General features: G+C 44.2%; 2 protein-coding genes across 6 annotated transcripts in view; both read right to left on the reverse strand.

Moving 5' to 3' along the window:
- The window catches only part of NASP (nuclear autoantigenic sperm protein), a 12,228-nt gene extending 9,268 nt beyond the window's left edge, over positions 1 to 2,960 (reverse strand). Inside the window, exons 1-5 of one of the 2 annotated variants that reach the window (XM_017824626.1) lie at positions 2,810 to 2,957; positions 1,980 to 2,030; positions 1,096 to 1,206; positions 469 to 549; positions 175 to 272 (exon numbers count right to left, since the gene is read on the reverse strand). In XM_017824626.1, the coding sequence (XP_017680115.1) occupies positions 175 to 272; positions 469 to 549; positions 1,096 to 1,206; positions 1,980 to 2,030; positions 2,810 to 2,871 (403 nt within the window). In that variant the 5' untranslated portion in view covers positions 2,872 to 2,957. Of the gene's footprint in view, positions 1 to 174; positions 273 to 468; positions 550 to 1,095; positions 1,207 to 1,979; positions 2,031 to 2,809 lie in introns of both variants that reach the window. The other variant, XM_017824627.1, reaches the window with a different exon arrangement.
- Positions 2,961 to 3,559: 599 nt separating this feature from the next.
- On the reverse strand, positions 3,560 to 24,165 carry AKR1A1 (aldo-keto reductase family 1 member A1). 4 transcript variants are annotated; one of them, XM_017824744.1, is made up of 9 exons: positions 24,115 to 24,165; positions 21,764 to 21,859; positions 16,360 to 16,479; positions 14,423 to 14,574; positions 11,764 to 11,959; positions 11,158 to 11,357; positions 10,046 to 10,118; positions 9,022 to 9,108; positions 3,560 to 5,440 (listed from the first exon to the last, which is right to left on the reverse strand). In XM_017824744.1, exons 2-9 carry the CDS (start codon positions 21,851 to 21,853, stop codon positions 5,375 to 5,377), a joined length of 984 nt encoding a protein of 327 aa, XP_017680233.1. In that variant the 5' UTR covers positions 21,854 to 21,859; positions 24,115 to 24,165; the 3' UTR covers positions 3,560 to 5,374. The 4 variants fall into 4 exon arrangements, with proteins under 4 accessions (XP_017680233.1, XP_017680234.1, XP_017680235.1 ...); XM_017824745.1 differs by having other exon boundaries at positions 24,101 to 24,142; XM_017824746.1 differs by lacking the exon at positions 24,115 to 24,165 and adding an exon at positions 23,248 to 23,283.
- Positions 24,166 to 25,233: the final 1,068 nt, after the last annotated feature.

A 25,233-nucleotide genomic window follows, 5' to 3' on the forward strand; every position in this document is an offset into this window, starting at 1 on the left:
TTTTTAAAAAAAAAAAAAAAAAAAAAAAAAAAAAAAAAAAGAGTCCATTCAGACTGCCAAGAGTTTCAACAGAACAGTTCAGGCTACCCAAGATACCAATGGACTAAACTTGGATCATTTCAGCAAGAACATACAGTTTGGTGCCTCCACACCAGGGCAGGCAGCTTCACCTACCATCGACAGCTGGCAAGGCAGAATCATCTTCTGCTTTTTCTCCTTCCTCTTCCACCTGCATCCCTTCTAAGGCATTTCCCAGCACACCATTTTCCATTCTGAAGGGAACAAAAGCTTGTTATCCCCTTGGCTCTTGTAATACGTCACCACTTGAACTGCCCAAGCTGCAATGTCAGCCCACCCCACCCAGGGCAACCCTGCCTGTATCACATCCTAGTGCAACCCTGTCCATAAAGGAGTGAAATCCTGTTACACCAGACAGACTCTTCGACAACTGACAAACTGTCACCATACCTTGCCAACTCCAGGAGAGATTTTCCATAGTAAAAAAACGCTTCTGCACACTCATCCGCTGTCTCACCATATTTCTTACCCCTGGAAAAATAATGAAGAATTATTTGCCTGTGCCTACTTTAGGTTTTGATACATGAACTTGAAAGCTAAATTTTCCTGGACAGGAAGAAATCAGTTTTTTGCCTCCTCTTTCATTGCTTTAAACTAATAATGAATGCTCCCCTCACTTAGCTTTCATGTGGCTTTCAAACACACGCAAAGGAAATTAGTCTCTAACCCAAAAAGTACCATTCTCAGAGACTGATCAAGACTAGTGAGCACAGCACTAGAAAATAACAATATCTCATTGCTTTTATATTAAAAGACCCCTGCAAAATAAACTATCAAAGCCCTTTTCCTCCCTAGGGAACTGCACTGGCAATTATTATCACAAAAACCATCTAAGCTGCACACCAGCTACAGCACTGCCCAGCACTTGGGGGAATTAATTTGTCCTCTCCTCAGTTCTATCGTAAATTACAAACATGTGAGGTAAAAAAATCCCAATCTTTCTTGCGTGAGCCACATCAGAACGGCCAAGCTGAAGCCCGAGCCCTGCAAAAACACACAGAACATTCTACTACTCACAGTAAACTTGCAGCTTCCTGGAATGCATTAACAGCAGCCGGAATATTTCCCATTACCAAGTGCTTCTGCCCCAAACCCAGTAGTTTCTTTGATTCTCCGTCCACATCCATACTGGAGGAGGGGAAATAAGTCAAATACAGGATGCTGTTAGTTTCCACAGTCATTTCACAGACAGCTTTCAAAATCTAATCAGCTTTATGGAAGAGGGAGTTGCGAGAGTTCCAGCGGTTGGAACTACCAGCAGGGATTCGTTTGGTTTTGTTTGTTTAAATGTGGAACAATTTAATAGTTCCAATAACCAAGGGAAGACGGGCAAATCTGAACCAACCACTGCAAAAAGTATCAGAATCTGGTATGGCAAAGGGTGCTAAGGAATACACTTCAGGAGTTGCACAGAAACACAGCACTGAGTACCACAGTGTTTCACCAGAATCCCATGCTAGCTAAGTCAAGAAAAAGAAGAATAAGCCCAAGTTAAGACTTTTCATAGCACAGCACGATGCAGCTGAGAAGAATGACAGATGAAATCTCACTTTCAATTCACTCCATCCTGCACAGCTTTATTTCCAGAAGGTTCAGCCCAGCACAGTATCTCAGACTGGGACAAGAGTATTGTCACATGCCAGTCTGGGCCTCCCCAGCACTAACTCACAGACCAAGAACTTTGAGAACAGCTGCTATTTGCATATTTATTAGTCCTTGAAATGGTTTTACTGCTCTAGATTTGTGCAAACCACGAGTGAGCACAAGTTTTCAGCACCTACAGCACCCACATCAGTTAAACCCCAAGCCTAACCATGTGATTCGAAGGGTGACTTTTGTGTTTTACTCAGTAACTCCTGAATTTCATGTTGTTCAGTGACCGACAGTCCCGACTCCCTCACCTGTCTGTCTTGTCTGTGGATGTGGAAGGGGCTGCCAATTCTTCTTCCATCCTGCAAACAAAACATCGAGTGATTCTTTTATAAGAGGTCGCCCACCCCACGGCAGGAGGGGTGTGAAACCAGGGCCGGGAGCGCTGGATTTCAGGCGTCCATCCCCGCGGGGCGAGCTCGGGTGGCTGTGCCGGGCTCGGCCGTGGGTCGGGTGTGCGGGGTGCCGGGGGTGGGTGCGGAGGCTCCGCCGGGCCGGCCCCGCGCAGACAATGGGCCTTTCCCGCCCTGCCCGGCCCCGCCCCCCGCCCTTGGCGCCAAACCCCGCGGCGGCTCCTCACGGGCCACGGGTCACGTGACGCCCTCCCTCCCCCCCCCCCGCGGCGTCGGCTGCCCCCAACAAAGATGGCGGCGGCCGCGCCGTGGTCACGTGGTGGCTCCGCGCGAGCCGCGCGGGCCCAGCTGGCGCCGGAGGAGCGGGAAGCGGAATGTACCACCGGGGCGGGGGGGGAACGGGGCTGGCCGGTACCACCGGAGCACTGGGGGGACGGGGCGGGCCGGTACCACCGGGGCGGGAGGGGGGACGGGGGAGGAAGGTACCACCGGCGGCGGGAGGGGAGGACGGGGGGGGATGCAGGTATCACCGCCGGTGCGGGGGGAGCAGAGGGGACAGGCGCGACATCCCGACCAGCACCCCCAGCCCCCCCCCAAGGAAATCCTGCCCACCGCCCCCCTCTTTCCCCCTTACCCCCTCCGGGCGCGAAAGCGCCCCCCCCTCCTCTGCTGCCCCCCCGCCCCCTCCCCAACACACACACACCGTGACCGGGGCCAGCCAGGCCTACCTGGTCGCGGAGGCCGGCGCGGGCTCAACGCAGGGGGGAGCGGCGACGGCCGAGGATTGCATAGAAGCTGCTGGAGAGAGGGGCGGCGGCGGCAGAGTGCAGCCCCCTGCCCCTCGGGCCGCCTATATACCCCCGAGGACACGCCCCGGCCCGCCTGGCGGCGCGCGCGCGCCGCGGGGGGACTACCACTCCCGGCATGCCCCGCGCCCGCCCCGCCGCGGGACGCCGGGGGCGCCGCCGCGCGGGCCCGCCGGGAAATGTAGTGCCAGCCGGGGGACGGGGCCCCGCGGGGCACGCTGGGAAGTGCAGTCCAGCGCCGTCCCCAGCCCGCCCCTCACGGAGCCTCTTTCCCGGCCTCGCGTATTCCCGGGAGGCTCCGGCGCCCTTACCCTGGCACAGCCTGAGCAGCCACCCGCAGCCTGCGCAAGGCGGGCAGTCCGTGGGCTCCGGCTCCGCTCTGCCGCAGCACACGGTCCCGAGCGGGCAGGGCTGACATGGCCGCGGCCCCCTCAGGGCACAGACCCGCGGGCTCCTCTGCCCCGCTGTTATTATTACAAGATAAAAGTTCACCGGCTCCAACCCCGCTATGTCACTGCACGCAGCAACAGAGCTGGGAGCGTGGGCTTCACAGAGATACAGAATCAATCTGCTTTTCTTGGGAATTTTTCCCAGCCCACTTACCCCTGATTGGAGAAATAACCGGACAAAGTTAATTGGGGCCCTGACATAAGAGAGCGGGGAGAAAAAGTCTCAAAGTCATACAATGAGCACAGAATTTATTTAAGACAAGCAAACAAGCAAGGGGAACACAAGCAAGGAAAGCCACTGTCCTTGGCAGGATGACTGCTGTGAGCAGTGCACAGAGTGCCTTCGAAGCACAATTGCTTCCCTAATGACTGCAGCAAGAACCATATTCAAACTCACCCGTGTTTGATTAGAACAATCAAAAAAAAACCCAACAGGAATTTCATTTTCCTTAGGAGAAAACGTCCAGTCTCGTAAAGAATCCTAACAGAGCTGCAATGGCTTTTTCCGCTGAGGTAAATTCAACAGGAATTAGAAAACATTTTACCAAGAAACACAAGTTCCTTAAATTTTACATACAAAGAGTGATAAACAGGTTTGTTCCAGTTCAGCTGCACGCTGGGAGGCCCAGGGCAGGAAATACTTGAGGAGGCATTACACTCAGGATGAATATGTAGCTTTACAATAGGTCTACTGTAAATGAGGTTATCAAAATTAAAGTATCTAATTCTTTACATTTTGAACTATTCAAATACAGAAGATTATTCTTCTGTTTGCTACTGCTATGGGAAAATTTAATCCTATTTTACTAAAATAAAGTGTTAATGTTGCCAAGGCCACAGAAGGTACCACCATCAGAGCAGGGGTAGGTACTGACACCTCATGCCCTTTATCTCAGATGGTGATTCATTAAGAGACTGAAACAAAATAAAACTGTGGTTAGAGCTGGAGTTCCAGCCCTGGTCAGCAGTGCATCATCACTCAGTAAATTAGTCCCTGCCAGGGGGGAACACAGAGACATGGAAGTGAGAAAACAGAGGCACAGAAAGGCAAGTGACTTGCCCTGTTACCATCAGGTCAGGGATAGAGCAGGAAACAGGAGCAGCTCTCCCAAGCAACAACCCAGCCAGCACCCAAAAATGCTACATCAAAATGGAAGGAGCTCTCTGACAGGTCTTTGCTCTTACTGTACAGTCAGGAACTGATTTTGTGACCTTCCAGAACTCAGACTGGACACCCCTGGTAAAGAAACACTGGACAACTTCACGGGAAAGGCAGGATGTTTTTCTACAAGACTTCCTGAAAAGTTCTTGTGGCTTTTGTGATAGGAGGATCAGAGATATCGTCAGAGCTGAAACCAAGCACTGTGACAAGCAAGAGAGCATTGCCCTGAAGGCCTGCTCCAGGGTCTGCGCTTTTATTCTCTTCAAATCTACAGGCAAATTTAAAAAAAGAGAAAATAGAAAATTTTAAGTCCCACAAGTACAGTGAAGTGGATAAAAGTGCTGGGCATGGCTGGTTACTTGGGTTTTAATGAAAGAGTATGGACACAGTGCAACTGTAGCACATTTCACTTTGTTCCCTGTGTAAAAAATATTAATAAAGATACCAAAGTTGCTGGCTGAGCAGCTTTTTAGTTTTAAAATACTTTCATGTCTTCAGTTTTTTTTCATTTTTTCCCCTCATGGTAACAACTAAAGTTTTCAAAACCGTTTCACAGGCAGTAAACCCAAAGTAATGCCCTAGCTTGATAATGACATGTTTGGAACTTGATTTAGACTCCACCACTCTATCTAATCTCCAAAAGATTTGATGCTTCCAGCAGCAAGCTTGTAGTCATTGTAATAAATCAACAAACTCTGACATGGAAGCTACAGTATCTCCAGAAAGGAGGTCGATTAGAAACAGTACATTGTAGGTAAACCTGCTGAGGAAGGAAGGTTTAAATTTGGACAGTGTTTTTGACAAATTGTGGCAACAATTATTCTGTGGAAGGGCACTAAGAGGAGCATGTTACTTTAACACCTTATTTTCTTGTAGTTAATAGGGGTCATTGAAGGGGTAATGGGGGTGTCCAGCATCTCTGGCTACAAGCTTTCCATCCACCTGTGAAGTAAACAAGACAAATGCAAGTCAGCAAGATAAAAATCCATTCTTACTCTCAGTTTCAATTTCTCCATGGTTTAGATTTCTAAACCTTTTTATCTCAAACATCTGGGAGTATATTTTTCAGCTTAAATGAGAGCTGTTCCCTCTGCTCCCAAGTCCTCTAAGCATTTCTTAAAAGAAAAGACAGATTTCTGTAGCCTAGAGCAAGAGCCTTTCAAGCTGCAGAGACTTGAAGAACTAGATTAAGAATAGTTAAAAAAAGCCTTTTGCCTTGTAGCTGTTCCTGAGTAAGTGTTGTAACACGCACACTTCCAAAACACTTCACTGGAGTTGGAACCTCTGTTTCCACGACAGAGTTGCTGGGCTGCCAATTTTTAGAGATGGATAAGATGAAACACACTGGATGACTTGTTCAGGGCCACATACTGAGGCATTAATAGTGTCACTGCACTCCTTCACAGCCCTTTTTGTTTAAGAACATTTCCCCAGAAGACCGGCTTGTCCAGCTGTCACATGGAAATACTGAGATTGATATTTGCAGATCATAATCAAGAGGAGGCTCAGGCTGACCCAAAAGCAGATGTGGCCATGCAGAAGTCTCAGCTCCTACGTCCCACCTCTGGGCATTCAGATGCACAAGCTGCATTTCTAGTTGCACTAAATCCATTGCAACACCCCCAATGTGCGAGGAGCTGAGGTAAAACCTCGTCTGTAACGTTTGGGGAAGTCTGGGTGCGTTGGCAGAAGTGCACACACCTCCCTGGGTGACAGGTGAGCATCATTCAACTACAACTTACATTAAGCAACTAATGACTGAATAAAAGTCATGTCAGAGAAATCACTGATTTTTATACATATAAAAGTGATGTTAGGGATCACTCAAAATGTTCCGGGGCCAGAGGGAATCACAGGGACTTTCAAACCAAGCATCCACTAGGAAACGCCTCCATCGGCTTTCAGTATAAAACCTGCATTTCAAAGCAACAACTGGAATTCCTGCTACTGAACTGTTTAGATGAAATGAGTCGCCTGGGGGCACTGCAGAGCACAGAACGAGGGTGTTACGGTTTAACGTTTGACTAATGCTCTGATTAAAACAAAATTAAGCTGCAATGAAGCTGTCAACAGAAGGCAGTCCTTAAAACTGCGGACAGAAGTGTCACAGTAGCTTCAGGTTTCCTCACGTCCTCTTGAGAGCCAACAGCTTTCTCATATTCCTAGAATTCAGATTCCTCCTTTCCCCTCCCAGTTTCTTCCCCCTGCATATTTCTCCACAGCATGCCAAGACAGCAGCTGCCAGAAGCAATGTTTCACATCACTGATTCCAGTCTACCCCAGGAATTTGAGAGAAGGAGGGAGGATAAAATCAGCAGTAAACACACTGCAGGTGAATGGTAGTTCACTATCAAAAATAGTTCATGATGTGTACACGACCATCACTCCTCTCCTGGCTTGACAGTCATTTAAGTTTCACTTCAGTATATTCCTTGGCCAATTATGTGTTTCCAAAAGTTTGGATTTCAGGCAGGTGAAAGGTCATTTCCAACCTCTAACTAGGTAATGAACAGTTAAAAGTATAAAGCAACTTAAATTGCCTACACACAATGTAATGGCCTCTCCTCAGGCTTTAACACAACGAGGAAAAGAGAGGCACAACTATGAGAACTTGTGGTTATAGATCAGTGAAGTAAAGCAAGGAAGAACTGTCTTGTCAGACAGAACAGGAGCTCTGGTGTCACTGCCATATCACACTTTGAAATCCAGAACTGAATCTGTTAAGTCAGATTCATAAGAGAGATAGGCATGAAAGGTTAGATAGGAATTTTAATTCACAGTTGATGAAAAATCTTTCCAATAAGCCCAGAAGCGATGGGCAGGAGACAAAAGGTTCCAGTAGAGATCCTACAGCTACAGAGCTGTGATTTAATTCTCCTCATCTTGCTTCTTCCTGTCTTGTTATCTGACAATATGGCAATACCTTTGAAGCCCAGCTGCATCACATCCACCCTCTCTCAAGCTGGATGGGCTACCGCTTTGAACTGCATTTCACCTCTCCTTTGTGAATCCCTGTGATCCGATCAGGTCTCCCAGGAAACGTCAGCTCATCCAAGTCAGGCTACAATCTAATGTATTTTGCAGTCTCGTTAACAAAACAACTTTGTTTGCAGCCTAAGTATGAAAACACTTCGAAAGGAACACACAGTCAGCAGCAGGTGTGCTTGTCACTGCCACACTCACACAGAGCAGCAGCTAAGCTTGCCCTTTGGTGTACAGACTCCTGATCCACAAACACAGAGATAATTTTGGCTGCAAGGACGTGGGGGTTTATATTTATGCACACATACAGTTGAAAGTGTGGCCTTGAGGCTCTCGTAAGCCCCAGCGTGATGAACAGTTGGAAGTTGTAACAAGTATCTAACCTCGATATGAGACAGTCATTCACCACACATTCACAACTTCTCTTTTCTAACTCAGACTTTGTCACTGATATGCTCTCCAGTATTCAAAAAAACCCACAGTCCTGGAAAAAAGCTTTCCCCAAGGAACTCCTATAGCCAGGAGCCACTGGCTACTGAAGAATAATCTACAGGCAGACAAACTGCTGAAGAGGCAGGGGTATGCTTGACAGCTTCCAAATCTGCTGAGAGATTTCCTATATCTATGCAGTGTATGATAGCAAAGGGATAAATCACTTCAGATTCATTATAGCACAATTATAACAATTCATTATAGTTGCCATATGTTGGCCAGTGATGCACCTCTGCTGTACAGTCAGAAACAGGATGATAAGAAAGGAGAAACACTAAAGACAGGAGACAAAAAGGCACTTTTTTTTTTTTTTTGCAGCGATGGAAAAAGAACAAGGTCCTTTAATATAATAAAAGAAAGACTAAGAGGACTTCAACACTTACAAGGCATTGGTTTCTCTCAAAACAGAGAAGCATCTGTCAGCACATGGGGTAATGTTTTGTGTGACAGTAAACTACTGATGCTGAAAGACGCTGCAGCTAATAGATTTGGGAAGAGAAATACAACATCCTAAGCCAAACTCCTTATATTGGAGCAAAGTCATTACAACAGATTCTGAAAGGGGGAAGTTGCAGTGGAGGGGAGGGGACAAATTCCCAGAAGTGACTTCCACAATGGATGTGGAGAATTAACAGTACCCTGAGTCTTCACTGATCTTGGAGGTTTATGGTATAAAGTAGACAGTGACAGCTGGAACAAGGAGAACTTCTGGAGGAATGCCATGGACCTCAGCCTGCTTGGACTTGTGAACAACAAATCAGCAGGAGTTTGGTGAGATTTGAAGTGAGATGGGACTCTGACTTAAAGATGGGTCAGTAATGGGAACTCAGGAGAGGGCCACCAGTGTCCAAAACAGAGAAAAGTTTTCAAAGAGTTACCTCCTCTGTACCCAGACTTTGAAAAATTCTTTCCTCTTAGATAACCTAAGAAGACGCAGTGTTCTTACGAGTAAGTAGTTCTGATGGGGAGGCTAAAGAAAGAAAACTGTAAAACCTCAAGTTGTGGCCATATGCACACACCAAAACCTACGAGAAACACGAAAAATTTACCGTGATCATTGGCACAATGTAACGCCAGTTTTTATTCAGGCTTGCAATGTGGCTCATCTCCTGGTCTGTGAGGCTGAAATCAAACACCTGAGAACAAAAGCAAGAGGCTCTGATAAATAACCATAAGTTGCCATCGGTTTGTCTTCTGCTTATAAATATGAAATTGCAATTAAACTCATTGTATAACAAACACCAAATAAAGGCCGAGGTGTTCACACACCTGCCAACTCTAAGCCTACACTGTTACTGCATAGTGCTCTTCCACAAAGATAAAAGCAGTAGGACTGTTCCTCCAAGTAAGTGCTGCCTATTCAATCAATATTCTGTTCCCATGTAGATCTAAACCTCAAGTAACAGAATTTACAGGAATTTCTTGAGATTTCTAGCAGCACACTATATGGCAGAATTTGGTTTAATGGGAGTAACAGCTACAGAAACAGCTCCTAACTTAGAAACAAGTATGTAACCAGCCAATCTTAATGATTAAGGGCTGGAAAAAGATCCCAAGCAGTGATTCGGAGACATCCCCCAAGATTATTTAAAGTCAGAGTTTTCAAATAATTTTTAAAGTGAACTGTCTCTACTTCAGAGCAGAACTGAACCACACTTCTTCCTTCAGCATCGCTAGAATGGCAGTTTGCTGCAGAAATAGTCACCAGCCTTCACTTGCAGGACAGAGAAACTATTACTCATAAATAAGAACCACTAAACATCATTAGAAGACTCCCTTGTTCAATAAATTTGTGTCTCAAAAAAATTTAGGTAAAGACTTTTCATGTAGACTTCTAAAAAATACCTTCTGATAACAAGACTGTGCATGTGCACATCTGCACACACTCACACACTGAGTTGCTTAAAACCCATAATTTGTTTTCAAAAAAAAAAATCTTTACCCTCCCTTTTAAGTGTGTTGATGAACAAGTATGAACCAAGTGTCTCAGCTTGTTGCTCTGCAAGTCTTAGGACAGTGTATTACTCACATGAAAGGGAATTGATGAAACTCCTTTCCTCCATCTCAGCTTACCTGGAGATTCTGCTGAATGCGAGCAGGAGTGACGCTCTTGGGAATGGCAACCACTTTACGCTGCACTTGCCATCTGTTAAGAGGAGGGGAGGTGAGAGATTTTGTCTGCATGTGCAGCCCAAGAACCATAAGTATTTATTTTGGTTGAGTAATAATCTGTGGCAGCAGAGATGCCACTTCTGTTTGTATGTGAAATAAAAATCCCCAGAGGAGGAGCGATGCAGCACTGCATGGTATTAGGACCTGGTGTGTCCAAGCTCAAGCAAGACAGTAGTCACTGGACTAATTAGTGAGGGGAAGATGTTCATGCCCTGGAACAAGCAAGCAAGTTTCAAGTGTTTTAAGCTAAAAACCCGAGAAAGAGTCAGAAAAATGTACTTCGGCATTTTTTGCAAGTTCTAACACGACAACTTCTGAGAAACTAGATGAAAACCCAGATCCCTGAAGTGCCTGTCTGGTGGCTTGAGCACAAAATCTTGAACATGTTCAACTGGCAGGATAACCTGCTACTGCCCAAGACCCTGCTAGTGATATCAACAGATATAAAGCCAGTCAAAAAATGAGGACAGAAATCCAATTTTACTTTACGAGGTGCTGATCACATTCTGGATATCACTCAATCACCTTGTTTCCCAGTATCCAGTTTTTGCTATATAAAAACAAAGCTACAAACAGTTCTTCAGTGCAAAGGAGGAAGGTCTTTTCCTCACTCGCTCTTCTTGGGAACCCACCTGAATGCAGCAGCAAGTACTAGAGTGTTCAAGAAACTGGCCACACACAGGTTCAGTGGGCAGCACTCACGTGGGGTACACCACTGCCTTTATTGCCCTACTGCTATTTCCCAGAAGAAAAGGTAGTGAACTGTCCTAGACATGGATCCAGGCCCTAAAAGGGCCCCTCTGATCTAGTCCATCCACCTGTCCTAAGGCAGGACAAACTCTACCAGCTCTCTAGGACAAGCACCAAACAGAGTTTGCTTTTGGCACTCCCTGTGATTTTAACCCACACCAGTGGGGCAGAACACATATTTAAGCAGATTCCTTCTGGCTTGCGTGTTTTGCTTTATTTAAGGCTGGGTCCCAAACACCACCTCTCTCACAATTGTTCTGTACCTGAGGATGATCTGTGCAGGTGACTTGCTGTATTTTTCTGCAATTTTTTTGATGCCAGGTTCTTCCAGAAGCACGGGCTCATCTGGGTGTTTCCACATACGGTCTGGAGAACCAAGGGGACTGTAGGCAGTGACAACCAGTCCTCGTTTCTGGCAGTGAGCAATCAGCTCGTTCTGAGCCAGGTAAGGATGGCATTCCACCTATTAAAATGACCCACAGAACAGATATCAACACAGAACTAAACAAAGTAGAGCACAGCAGAACCAAACACATCACAGGAGCTTGTTCCAGATTCTGGAAAACCTTATGAGGATAAGATTTAAGTTAAGGTATAACCAGGAGAAGGAAGAAGTGTCTGGTGGGCTAAGTTTACAAGAAACAGAAAAGAAATCATCTAAGCTTAATGCTGGATTTTCCCCAGGTACCAAAACAGATCATAAAACAACAAAGGAAACTCTCTACGATAGGGATTCCCGTTACTCCTCACCATCTTTCCTTCTTACACAATAAATTGTTCCTCTTGTGCTAAACACGTAGCATCAGTTTGCAAATTCTTTACTCTTTTGGACAAATAGGAAAGGTATTTATCTTCTTCATTCATCTCACCTGGAGCACAGCCGGTTTGACCGCAGCCACGCTTAGCACATCATCGATCTGACGACTGTTGAAGTTTGACAGCCCAATGGCTTTCACAAGACCTTTCTCCACCAGTTTCTCCATAGCCTTCCAGGTATCCTTGTAATCAGTGTAATCGTAGCGCATGGTGTTATCAGGATTCTTCGGGAAGAGATTGTCCCCTCGCCTACAGCATCAAAGGTGAAGGGTAAGTACACCTATCACGTTATTTACTACATAGTCTGGAGGGCAGAGCACAAACTGAGTGAATTTATCTGTTCAATTCCATTATATGACTAAACCTCTAAGCAGTTATTACACAGACAGTCTTCCTACATAAAGTTGTTATACAGCACTTTGAAGTAGTTACCTGGACTGCACAGAACTGATAAGCCACTGTATACACAGCAGCAGCTCTTTGCACACTTGGATCCTAATAAAACAGCTGATTTAGGGAGCAGCAACTCAGAGGGCGGCTTTGGGTTTCCAATTTACTTCCAAGAGAGGATTGGTATTCTTCATAGGCTGTTTGGAGCTGCTACCAAAGGGATCTTGGGTTAAGAGGCATCTAGGAGAAACTGTATTCTCACAGAAGTCTTAATATGTACACGTTGGTTGGGCGTGTTTCCTTCCAGTAAGTCACACAACACATTTAAAAAATAAAATTAAAAATAATTTAAAAAAAAAAGGCCAAAAGAAACAAACAGACACAAAGAATCTAGTTGTGCCAGGTGACACCACCACAGCCAAAGGGCTGTGACTGGTCCCTGAGCAGTCCATGCTTGGAAGAGTATAAGCAATCCCAGTGGAAGAGCACTGCTTCATAACCACCACAGGACTTTGCTAGCTCAGAACTCAGACCCTTACATTGCTCTAACTAAGCAGGGAATGGTGTGAGAAATGGCAGCAGCTGGGGACAAGGGAAGATGGTTCTTCATGTCATTGATAAATCTAGAAACAAAAGTAACTCTGAAAGCTTTATCAGTTCCCAGCTCAGAAAAGCAGCCTCATATGTCAAGAGTACTGTGTTAAGTGGGGGTAATTTTCAAGACCTAGAGGCACTGGGATTTTCATGTGGAAGTCCTTTGCTCAGCTTCCCAGGACAACAGGCATTATAGATAAGCATGCATTAAAACTGTTGGGTAGAATAATGGAAAACTGGAGAGTGAAGAGTTTCCAAGGAGAAGAAAAATGAAAAGTGTTTTATTAGAGTGTCAGTTGTGTCAGTGGTTGCATAACATCAAGCAAATTTAAACATTAGTAATATCTAAACATACATCATTATCTGTGTTTTTGTGTTATGTGTCATTCTCAAAGCAATATTTAATGGGTCTTTTTTTCCAAGCAAATGAAAAGCAAACCTGTTTCACAACAGGGGGAATTTTTAACAGCTCTTCCTCCAGACCAAAAGCACTTCCTCATTCCGTTATGCTGAGGAATATATTTATACTTTGAGCATCTTTCATCTTACCATTAGTGTTTCACTCTGTAAAATTCAGTTCCTATAATCAGAAGGAGTAAAAACATTCTCAAATTTGCAGAATGGACAGAGTCCTCATAAACTGACAGGGTCTTCCCTGTTGCCTGTTGAGTGAAGATTCCATGCAAACATCTGGTCAGGAGATTTATTCCCCTTGCCTTATTTTTGCTGATTGTAGTTGGGTGGGGGGGACAACTGTTTCCACATCTACAAGGAAATAAAGTATGGAACTCTGCTTCTCGAGGGGTTGTAGGGTAATTGCATTTAGCACTTAACTGGAAAACTTTCTCATCTCTTATTTCCTCAAATCATAGAATTACTGCAATTAGTGTCATAAGAAGTCATTTCACTTCCTCCTCACACAGATACCACCATGATACTGCATGTGCTTGGCCACTCCAGTACACTGAATAACTACTAGTGAAAAGTATTTTCTTCTTTACAAAGCACTTAATTTTCATTTTACAGATCAGTACAACTAAGGCACTGAGCAGTTTCAGTATTTCCTTAAGGTTACCACACTTCCCCAGTCCCTAAATGAAGACACCAGACTATTTTAACTTCTAATGTATTTGAAACTCAAAGACTTTACCTCACAGGTAGTGTAAGATGGCAAGCTTCAGTATAGAAACTTATCCCATAAAGCTTTATTACTTTTCCCAGTTACCTAATCTTGGCACCTATGCCAAATTGTTACCAGTTTAGTGATCCTAATTTCATTACCTAATTGTTCTCATGACTAAAAAATTTATGTAGTTGCCTAAAGATTTTAAATGAAGACTTAATACTCATTTTCCAGCCTCATCATTGCTAAATAATGAGAGCAATTATCCTTTTTCTATTTACAATACTACACAAAACCACAAGTTTTGTCTCCTCTACTGTATGTTTACAGACATGCTACAAATCTAACAATAAACAAATTCCCACCCAACTGAAATTCAAAGAATGAAATTTGAACAATTGTTTCTGTGAATGAATGGACAAAATATGAGTAAGTTATGTGTAGAAAAGAGTGCCTACTTGACAGTCCACAGGACCACACACCAAAAAACATCTTGCAGGCAGTATACACAGGAAGAAGTTCACAGCTCAGAAAAAATCTCCTCAGGATATAACATAATATAACTGGGCTTTCTGCATTCTGTGCCCTTTCCACTTAGCACTTACTCAAAGGCATGAGGCCAGTGCATAAGGTACAGGTCCAGGTAATCCAGCTTCATATCTCCAAGTGTTTTCCTCAGTGCTGGCTCTACATCTTCTGGGTGGTGCTTGGTATTCCAGAGCTTTGATGTTACAAACAGGTCCTCCCTTTTAATAACCTTCAAGAAAGGAAGGAGAGCACAATTTACTGGAACGAGTTCAGAAAGAGAATTGCAACAATTACCCAACTAGTTTTAAAACAAAGAGAACAATTGAAGCTTTTGTTTAAAAAAAAAAAGGTTAACACATGGAACATACTAATTAAACCTTTCGAATGTTCTCCATCCAATAAAACTGGATGGAGAAGAGCCAGAGAAATACACACACTGGCAGGTCCTAAAGTATATCAAATACTTCAGTGATTTATTAGAAGTTCTGAAAAACAAAACAATCCTTTCCACACACACTCTTCCCAACTTTCCAATTCAAGGGTTAAAGCCACTACTAAGTGTGACTTGGTCAAAAGAAAGATTGTCCAGTTTATTCATATGTAAATTTTGAAATTTCTATTTAGCAATTCACATATTCAAGGCATAACCAGCCAACTGACTTTACTCATCACATGCTATAAACCAAGAATGCTTCTTGTGGAAAGAGCATGGAAAAATAAACAAAACTTTCCCCAAACCTTTGCATTTGAGTTTCCTGGGAAGGAACACACTAAGAACTGAAAGCCCTGTACTGTCTTGGAAGGGTAGGACCCATAAATAAAACAAATAGAGAGTTGGTTAACCAGATAGTATAAAATGCAAAAGGGAGGTCACAGCTGAGGCACAGAATTCCATCACAAAGGATGCTTCTCATTGTCTTATGTCTGACAAAATTTCACTCAAGTCTGTATTTTGAAGAAGCTGGAATGATTAATCCCTTAGTTTCTCTCCTCCAACCATTCAATTATTTCTGTGTTTCACACAAGGAGGTCGTGTTCAAGAAGAAAGATTTTTAAAAATTCTTTTTAAAAATAATTTTAATTTAAATTGTAGATTTAAGTTACCTGGCTAATGTGAACTGAACAAAAGATCTATGCTTCCCTTTGTGAGTTACCACATCTAGTAGGGAAGAATCCCTGGGGCAAGCTGAAAACAGCCTCTCTCAAGCAAATCACAAAACAAAGAGATTGCCCTAAAGCCAAGGCAAGAGCAGCAGGAAAACAGGAACATGAAAACTTTCTTTCCATGGGCTCTGAGGCTGTACAGGCAATCCTTCTGGCCCCTTGGGCCAACAAGAGCAAGGGGATAAATTTAAGATTCCACCATCCATAAGAATGCCTGTTACATTACATTATACTTAGGCCTTGGACTCTCAGGCCCTGGAGTCACAGTTATTAAAACTTGACACACAATCACTGTTTAAAAAAAAGAAATCACCACGTATTTACTCACTCATATTTTACCTATAACCACAAAACCTACACTCACCAAATTTGCTGAGGCTACCTACCACTGCATGCTAGACTGAAAAATTAGAGTAACTTTCCATATAAATCGTGGCAAGTATTTTACGTTATAACTACTGATTCTGGGAACCCACAGTCTTTGAACATCCAAACTGGGATACTTCGTGAGGGGGAAAGAGGCAGACAGGCAAATTTTTAAAAAAAAAAAAAAAAAAAAAAAAAAAAAAAAAAAAAAAAAAAAATTTTTAAAAAAAAAAAAAAAAAAAAAAGGCATTTTCTGTAGCTTCCATCCAAATATTCCTGACAATCTCTTCTCCCCATGACAGCCAGGAGGGTTTTAAGAGCAGAGAAAGCCCTCTTTCATGCCTGCTCCTGGCTAAATAAAGAACAGGTGGAGCGGACCAGGAGGAACAGCCACAAATGTCAACTTCACAAGTCTGCTTCCGGGTCACGGCTGTAAATTTTGATCCAGCACACGCAGTCAGCACGGGGATTCCTGTGTTTCTACCTTGTTGGGCCCAACGCACTCCTGGAAGGCCTCCCCGATCTCGGCCTCGTTGCTGTAGGCCGCGGCGCAGTCGATGTGGCGATAGCCCGCACTCAGGGCGCATTTCACGGCGTCCTTCACCTGCAATCAGAAACAGATTGTCCAGTGCCATCACTGAAAAGGGACACGGCACCGGGACAAAAGCTAAAAAAATGTTACAGACTCAGTGAGCAACACTCCCCAAAAAAACCCCACAGACCTGCATAAGGTCGTGAGACTCAAACCGCAGGATACAGGGCCCTCTGTGGCACAGCCCTGGGGGGGAGAGGTGATTGCTGGCAGACACTCCAGGAGTAACAAGAAAAAGGGCTGTGCACACAGGACCATTCATACAGGAATGCACCAGGATAGAACAAATCCCTACTTTTTCGCTATAGTTGTCACACTTTTCTTAGATATAAAATGAGCTTTAAGAAGCAGTTTTCAAATAAATCAAGGCTTCAGAAGACAAACTTCCTCACCTGACTGACAAATCCATGTCAGTTAAACCTGAAATATATCTCCTCTCGCCCAGCAAAGGAAGAGCCTGGTTTCTAACTCCAGAATCACCAGAGTTTGGGTTTGGTTCAACTACTCACACTTAAGTGCTAAGATAATGCTATTTTATGGCACATTTTTCTTTTGTGTCTCATTCTTACTGATTACGCAACAATGAAAGTTATATTGCTGGGATACTCCTGATGGTGCTCACGACTTCACATTTTGCTCACATAGAAGGTGTTGCCAACAGCAACACACCCTTTGCTGCGTATTGTTACACAAAAGCCAGAACGGTTGGGAACCAAGGCACTATATTTCAAATTTGTATCTGCTTTCGAAAGCTCTAATGAAGCAGAAGCACAAAACATCTTCACATGTGGGCCTCAGATATGAAGCAAGTCCAGGAACCACAGAATGGCATCTTTGTGAGGAATCATAAGGAGCTTTTGAATAAAGATTTTTTAATAACTGATTGTGCAAGAACGAAGATTACTACAGGTGCCAGTGTAGTCATCATCTCCTGTTAGGCTGATGGGCATAAAATCTGTTTCATTTAAGTTCCAGTGGATAGCAAGCACATGTTCTCTATGACATCTACCCACCTGAAGCACTACAGAAAGAGTACATCCTACCTGCACTGGGATTTTTATACATTGCTCCTCACTGACCTGTCTCTCAAAACTGGGGGACTGTAAATTACTCTGGGTACAATCCTTGATGCAATAGGGCCCTAATGCGTTTATAGAGATCACCTCTCTTGACAAGAGACTAAAAATGTCCACAAAGGCTAGAGGGAGATTGGTTTCTTTCAACTTAACCAAAGTACCAGGATTTTCAATTTTAAACCTGAAAAAATTAGTAATACCAAGTAAAGGCATGTACAGTCCTACTTTTGGATGCTACAGAAAGGCAAAGGGGAATCAAATGTGAAAACATCTCTCTCCTACTGCTGGATTTCATTTGTTTTTCTTTTCAAGAACTGCAGTAAAGGCAGACACAGGATATTCTGACTGCATTCTTTGGCATTTTGAGAGCAGAACTGGAATGTAGCTCAGTTTCCCTTAGCCAGAATGACAAAGCACTTTATTATAGCAGTGAAGTGAACTCTTCCCTTCTCTAGCAGGATGGTAGTTACAGTGCTCCTTTCGCCTGACAAAGGCATTCCTCAGAAGGTCACTACAAAGTCAAGAGCAGGGTAACTCTGAAATCACTTGAGACACAGTAAAGGCTCTTAAGACTCAATATCTACCCCCAAAAGAGACAAGAGTTGTGGAGAGGGACAGGAAAGGGAAACTAGCAATGTTCTATGTCTGCACTAATCCCTTACTTCCTGTGTCAGATTAATACTATTTTAAAATCCAAACAGGCACAAAATTTGCCATAAAATGCAAGCAGGTACCGCTCACAGAAGACCAGAGATAAGGTACTAGAAACATGTCTCTGCAAAGCGTTCCCAAGAGGAGGCTGTATTTTTTTATCAGCATGTTTTGACAAATTTCTAGCACTGAAAAACTGGGACTGGTCATTTAAATAAGGTTTGGATCTGGGAAAAAAAATCTGTATTTTTGTAAACTACTCTCAGCCTACTAAGATGTTCCCATGTGAACTGAAAGTTCCTGTTCCACATAAAAGGCAAGCAATCAAGAGAAAACGTGCAAAAAAAAAAAGGCATTTTTGGAGGGGAAAAAAATAACATACAGATGTAAGTCTAAGAAAAGTACTTTTTTTAAAGGAATTTTTGTATTTTTGAGATTATGTGCAGACAGATACACACATTTTGTGGTGGGGAACAGAGGAGGTGGAGATTCATATGCCTCTGGCTATTTGGTGGTTTGCAGTAACAGTAGCCAAAGGATCCTTCAATCTTTCCATACATTCTTTAGTTTAGCCTGCTGATTCATGCCTTTCTTCAAATGGTTTGCTCCAAAACAGACACAATATTGCAGTCCATGTGATATTCAGATGCAGTATGACCAGAACATGTGTTCCTGTATTACAGCTTCTACATATTGCACTAAAATTTGCTGAAAATGAACCAGATAAGCAAAGCCAACTTAAAAGTTGGTGTTGCCTAAAAAAAAAAGGGGGGCTGCCTCTCATCCTTCAAATGTTGATTTTAAGCCCCTCCCTTAAAACATACCAGCAGCAGTGAATTTTTTTGTGCCTGTAACCAGGATTCTCCATCTTGCCTAATGAACTTCAAGAACTAAACAGTCTCCTCCGTAGCTGCAATCCTGTCACAAGACACTCAGTCTAACTGGTTTTCTGAGGCATGTGTTTCCTCTTCAGCTCTCCTGAAGTTTCACACAGAAATACAACTTCCCTAAGCCCCGTGTCTCTCTCCCCCTCCACAGAGCCAGCCTCTGCCACTGCAGGTTAGACTGCTCATCAGGTGGGGATCAATCCTGCAGCTTGAAAGCCTGGCTCTCTTGAGAGAACAAAGCATTAAAGGATTACAGATAATCCAGCTGCAATATCAAAAAGCCATGCTACTGATATTCTCGATGCTCTCGTCTGAATGGATTTCTCTTTGAACTCATTCACGCTGTCAGTTCATAAAACTTTTGTACTGTGCTCCCTTCCATTCAACAGGCCTCTATCAATGTTCCTATGGAAACATGTAAAACAAATTTCTCTTCTAGCATTTGGTTATGTAAAACACAAAACACACTATTATTTTATAGGGTGTAAATCCTATAAAATCCTATAGTCTTCCAACATGGATTTAGATTCAATAATTTGTCCCCCATTCTTAATATCTAGGAAACTAGGGCTGCAATGACACCTTTGCACTGGACTGCTAAGATCTGGCTGCAGGTCAGGGCTTGCTTACAATCAGGAACAGCAATAACAAAGAAATCACTCAAGCCTGGCAAGGAAAATAACTACAATGTGCAAAATATTTGCCTGACATAATTTAAAAGCCATCCATTTCCATGCTTGCTTCTAATGCAGCCCTTGCACAAAGGAGCTTTTGACACATAGCCTCTACTTGGGAAACAGCTAGATTAAATACAATCAATGATAATTCTTCTGCTTCTCTGGGTTTTGGCCCTCAGTCTTTAATTCATAACAGCAATTATTATGCCTGAACTATATCATGTCCTTTTAAGGGTAAATCATTTGGATGATCAGCCAAACTGCCGCTATGCCTCTGAATTTTCAAAAGTGATAATCAGAAATTTATTTATTCCACAGGAATAGCAGCAACTTCTGTAACTCTGGTCATTCCTAGATTTTGCCTGCAATAAATTCTGCAAGTAAGACTTTGAAGACAGCAGATATTGCAAATAAGTGACTCCCAGTGACTTCTGAGGAACCCCAGAGAAGATGGCTGGATCCTGTGTGGGGTCCAGATGCTAGCAGCACTGCTTATTATGGCAAAATCCTGAATTAGGTTTAAATTATGCACAAACAGGATCTGTTCCAGTTCCTTTATAAGGCTGCACTCTCCCCAGAACAGTTCATGCACAAAATAAACAATGTATTCATATTTTGTTTGGTTAGTCTCAGACATTTGTTTTGGACAAAGCACATTTAACTGCTCTGAGTGCACAGAAATTCATCCATTAAGTTTGTGCATATTAATAAACTTAATTAAGCTGTCAGTTGATGTTTTAAGTGGCAGAGCTGAACATGCACCCCTGTCCTCGTTTAAGAGGTTAACTGAGCTCTCAACCCAACTCAGTGGCCACATTAGCACAGCTTCCATTCCCAACAGATCCACTGTCCTGACAGCTGTTTGGACAGGAAAACCCCCAATAAATGGCTCTGAATAGATTTCATTTTCATAGCTTGTTTCCCACCTTTTCCTCTAATCGGCACAAGAGAATAGCACGTCTTGAGAAAGGTTTTAACTTTCCCTCTCAGTCACAAAGCTCACGTAGGAGTAGCAGCAAGACACACCACATTTACTGCACAGACATGCAACAGTGCAAATGCATGATCCGGAGAAGCTGTGGATGCCCCATCCCTGGAAGTGTTCCAAGGCTAGGTTGGATGGGACTTGGAGCAACCTGGTCTAGTGGAAGGTGTCCCTGCCCATGGCACAGAGTTGAAACCAGATCTTTAAGGTCTCTACCAACCCAAACTATCCTGTGATCCTACAATTCTTTGAATACCAGCTAAGAATTCCACCAAGCAGTGGACGTGGCCTTCCACAGGAAGCATGTACAATTTCTTCCCCTAAGAATTTATCTTTTAACCAAATGAAAGAGAAAGGAAAAGACAGACGAGGGGGAGAAGCATTCCAACAGCAGGCACAGTCCACAGCAGGCAAACATTCCCACAGACTGTTTGTAGTAACACGGGGAATTGTTTCCAAGTGTGGTGTTTGCCAATTCATTGCATTCAGAGGCAGAGTGAATGTCTAATGATACATGAGTCTCTTAGTCTGAAAGCTGGCTGACCCAAGCAAGTTCTTTGTTTTTCTGCTAACCATTGGCTGACTGCTGGAACAGGACTCATTGCAAGAACAACTACATTTCTTGCCTCCCAAAATAATGCTTTCTGCTGAGTCACCAGCCTAAGCCAGAGGGGTATCTGGTCAAGCTGGCAGCCTGAGGACTTATCAGTGGAAAAGCCCAGCATCACACTACTGCTACAGCATTTTCCCTGTCCCACCTTACTCACTGGTCTCTTTCTGGATTCATGTCCCAAAGCACAACTGCCTGGGGTCAGGGTTAACAAGTTTGAAGGGATCTCCTACTGCTGCTTTAATGCCTTAGTTGTGCAAATACACACATACATTCCACTGGCTTCAGTGGACTCAAAGCCAGAACAACTCAAGCAAAGGATCCGAGCCTCAGATCTGGGGTCTCCAAAAAAAAGGTATACACATCACAAAGAGTGTTGTGAGGACAATATTGTATTGTTCTCTGCTTACTTGGCCACGGTCACTTTTCCAAGTTCCCAGTCCCACGAGAGGCATCTTCTGCCCATTGTGGAGTGTAACGAAGTCACACGCTGCAGACATTTTTGCCTGGAGAATAAAAAGAACAAATGGTTTTGGAGCAATTCAGTAAGTTGCAAAAATTTACCTCTTCTGCTCCCAACAGCAAAGTTTTTTTTAATCAAAAAGGAAAGGCTTACAGTGTGTCCCAACATCCTCACAATCTATGTTTCTGCTCTAACAGTTAAAAGACTGCATTCAGGATGAGCTCCAAAGCTGGCTAGCTGATTTCAGCAGAAGCTGAGGAAGTTACTTCCCAAGTTCTGCTGCATCTAAGCTTGTTACTGTTACATGTTTAAAAAAACAACAAACAGAATCAAGAGTGGAAACATGCAATGTTGGTTGAATATCTGTCTATATAAGAGGAATGGATGCTTTCAAAGCATAGCATTCACACAGCATACCTTCCCAAAAAAGATCTGCCTTCTCTGTGTTATCATTTTCCTTAGATAATTAGGTACCAGCCCACAGATGTGTTCACACAGAGAGTTTATATTTTCAATTTTTTTCTTAGCTTATCAGCCCACTTTTTTGTAGATTTACAGCAGACACCAAACAGCACACTTGTTTTTCAGAAGGACATAACAGCACAGCTTGAGTGATCCTGAGCTGAAGGCCACGGCACACCAAGGAGCTGGTGATCCACAGAACAATTAAACCAGAGTAGGTCCAGGCTTCCCCTGTGCTGCACGTCATGCACAGGGTGGCCTCCAGGCCTGTTCTGTGGGATGCACAACCCAGGACTGCAGGATAAGCTTAGCAGCCACCTGTAACAGGGGAACGTGCAGGCAGCTCAAACTTTGTACCTGTGATTATGCCTCCTTGCTGTTATCTAAAAGAGCAGGAAGTTCTCATGCAAGCACCCTTTGTGTTTGACAGTAGAGGTGATGAATAGAGTTGTTTTCTTGTAAAAGAATTCCTAGGAGCTTGAGTGACCAAAACAGGGTAACCTCTCTTATGGACAGGGTCAGCACAACATGCTGCCCACAAATCAGAGGAGGTCTGCACAACCTGGGGCTCCCAACATCTGAAGGGATGCAAGATTATCAACACTTTCCTCTTTATAGGGTTAGCTCTCAAAATCAGCGTTTGAGGTGATACTTCAGACTCCCAGTGCCCTCCTTACCAGGATTGATTGTAATGGGCCAACAGGTCCTCGTGCAAAACAACAATCACAGGAAACTGATGCTCTGGATTTGCACTGAGTTAAGTCCAGATACTGGTGCTGAATGCAATCACTGGTGAACCAAATTGCAGGTGTACATCTGTTTTTGGGGGAGGGGGTCAGAGAAGGCAGAACGAAAATGCCAACAGTATTCTCTTCTATTCTGAGCTCGCACAGCCATTTTGTAGCCAGCTTCATGCAAGTGGGTGCTTTTTACCCGAAATTAGTTACCTAAATAAAGGCATCTCCTTACATCATGTAACACAACTAAAAACTTCAGGTTTTTTGGTTCACTTTGGCCTATAATACAAATAAGACACCAACCGTAAGCTTTACACAACCATGTTATGCAATCATCTTAAAGGTAAGAGTTCAGCTCAGAAGACAAGGTACACATTTAATCAATAACTAGCATCAGCACATTTTCTAAGATCCATTCTGCTTCATGTAACGTTGTTGTATATTAACACCACTGAGAGATCAGAAATAAAACCTCTGGAAGAATGAAACACGTCAAAATGAGAGACACTGGAAGAAAATACATTAATTAACATTTTTGACTCAGATTCTTCTCTAAAATAGGAGAGTTAGGAAAACCACTGTATCTGCTAGCCATCATCATTTGGTTCACTAAAATGCTGCCCTCTTCTTAGGAGGGCAGAGACAAAACCAAACTCAAAAGCAAACTAATTCTGGACAAGACAGATGTGGTTTTTAGCTTAACAATGCCGACCTATTGCCACATCCACATAAAAGAATTAAATCTCACAGTAATTCAAAGGCTGGGAGGATGCACCAATAACCAGAGTAGCGCAAACCACACCTGCGCATCAACCCAGGGTACAACTCGTTTTTAACCAGAAGCAAGGGGTCTTCCGGCAGTAACACACATAGATATGCATAATATTAATATGTATAGGTATGCAAATAGGAACACATCGGCAATACTTAAATCGCCGCTACCGAACAGCCGAATGCAGCGCAGACGAGGAGCAACCCTCCGTATTTCCGCTGCCCCCGGAGGCGCCAAGCACGCCCACCTGCCCCTTATCGGGGACGGGGGCGATAAGGCGGCCCCGCAGCCCCCGCAGCGCTCCCGCACTCATCCCCTTGCACTCACCGCCCGCCCGCAGCGCTGCTCAGCTCAGCTCAGCCCAGCTCAGCCCAACCCGGCCCTTCCGCTTCCGCACCGGGAGCGCGCCCGGGGCTGGGGGCTGAGCAGCGCGGGGCGGCCGCTGCCAGGCCGGAGGGTGAAGGTCGGCCCGTGAGGGCTCGGCGGGGCAGAGCAGCCGCCCCAGCGCGGCGCTGCCCCCGGGCGGCGCTCGGGATCCCGCGCGGGGCCTGTCCCGGCGCTGCGGCGGCCCCGGCTCCGACCCCCTCCTCGATGAGCGGGAACTCATCGGCCGCTCCTTCTCGGTCCGGGTCCCCTCGGGAAGGTCGGACAGCCCAGATCCCCCTCGCCCCGTTCTCAGCCAGGCGCTGAAGTGATGAATGCGATGGGCCGCGCCACGCGGAGGGAAGCGACAAAAGACACCCCTGGCCCCATAAATCCCACATGAAGCGTTTGCATGAAGGTCCCCCTGTCTGCTGATTGTCTTGGCCTCTTGAAACCCTTTTTACTTGTGGGAAGACAGAATTACCCTAGTTTTATTTGCAGCCCTAAATAATAGGAATCCAGGGAAAGTGCAAGGCCAGTTACACTCGTTTTGCTCCAGCTTTTGTGCCAAAAGGTGCATAAAGGGGGAAGAAGCTGCACTTCCCAAAGGAGTGGGGCACCTCTTGTTGCAGGTGCCCAGGAATGCATTTCTTTATTTGCTCGGAGGTTTGCTCAGAGATTAGAGCAGGCTCTTTCAGCAGAGTGCTTTCTGCTGGGCAGGAACAACCCTGCTACTGGTTAAGTCAAAGCCTTCCACTGGAGCAGACTTCGGCCTGTAACCGAGACACTTAAATGCAACCTTAAAAAAAAACCCAACACGTAGGTAGCCAGTTTTGACTTTTACTCCAGGCTTGAAATGAACTTGAAAAGATAAGGATTAGATCAGAAATAAGGCAATGTATATCTCCGGTGGGGCTTTGAAGAGCCTGTTATTTATTTCCAGAAAGATAATTCTGCTGCAGATTCGTTCTTTGCTGTTCTGACTTGAACTGCTCAGGAGGTTTAAAGGCACAAAGGTCAATTAATCTCTTGGGCAATGCATGTGACCAGATTTTTCTGTTGCACAGCCTGTTTTGACAAAAT

The sequence above is a fragment of the Lepidothrix coronata genome, unplaced genomic scaffold, assembly GCF_001604755.1.
Source record: "Lepidothrix coronata isolate B3197 unplaced genomic scaffold, Lepidothrix_coronata-1.0 Scaffold112, whole genome shotgun sequence".
NCBI classification, from domain to species: Eukaryota; Metazoa; Chordata; class Aves; order Passeriformes; family Pipridae; genus Lepidothrix; species Lepidothrix coronata.

Excerpts from the sequence above, each read along its gene's own strand:
- AKR1A1 (XM_017824743.1), bottom strand. The coding sequence starts at position 22,525 with ATGACGTGCAGCACAGGGGAAGCCTGGACCTACTCTGGTTTAATTGTT. Across the intron at positions 14,575-16,359 it reads AGTGCGTTGGGCCCAACAAG|GTTATTAAAAGGGAGGACCT; the intron begins GTAGAAACACAG and ends CCTTTCTTGAAG. Across the intron at positions 10,119-11,157 it reads CCTGCACAGATCATCCTCAG|ATGGCAAGTGCAGCGTAAAG; the intron begins GTACAGAACAAT and ends TCCTCTTAACAG.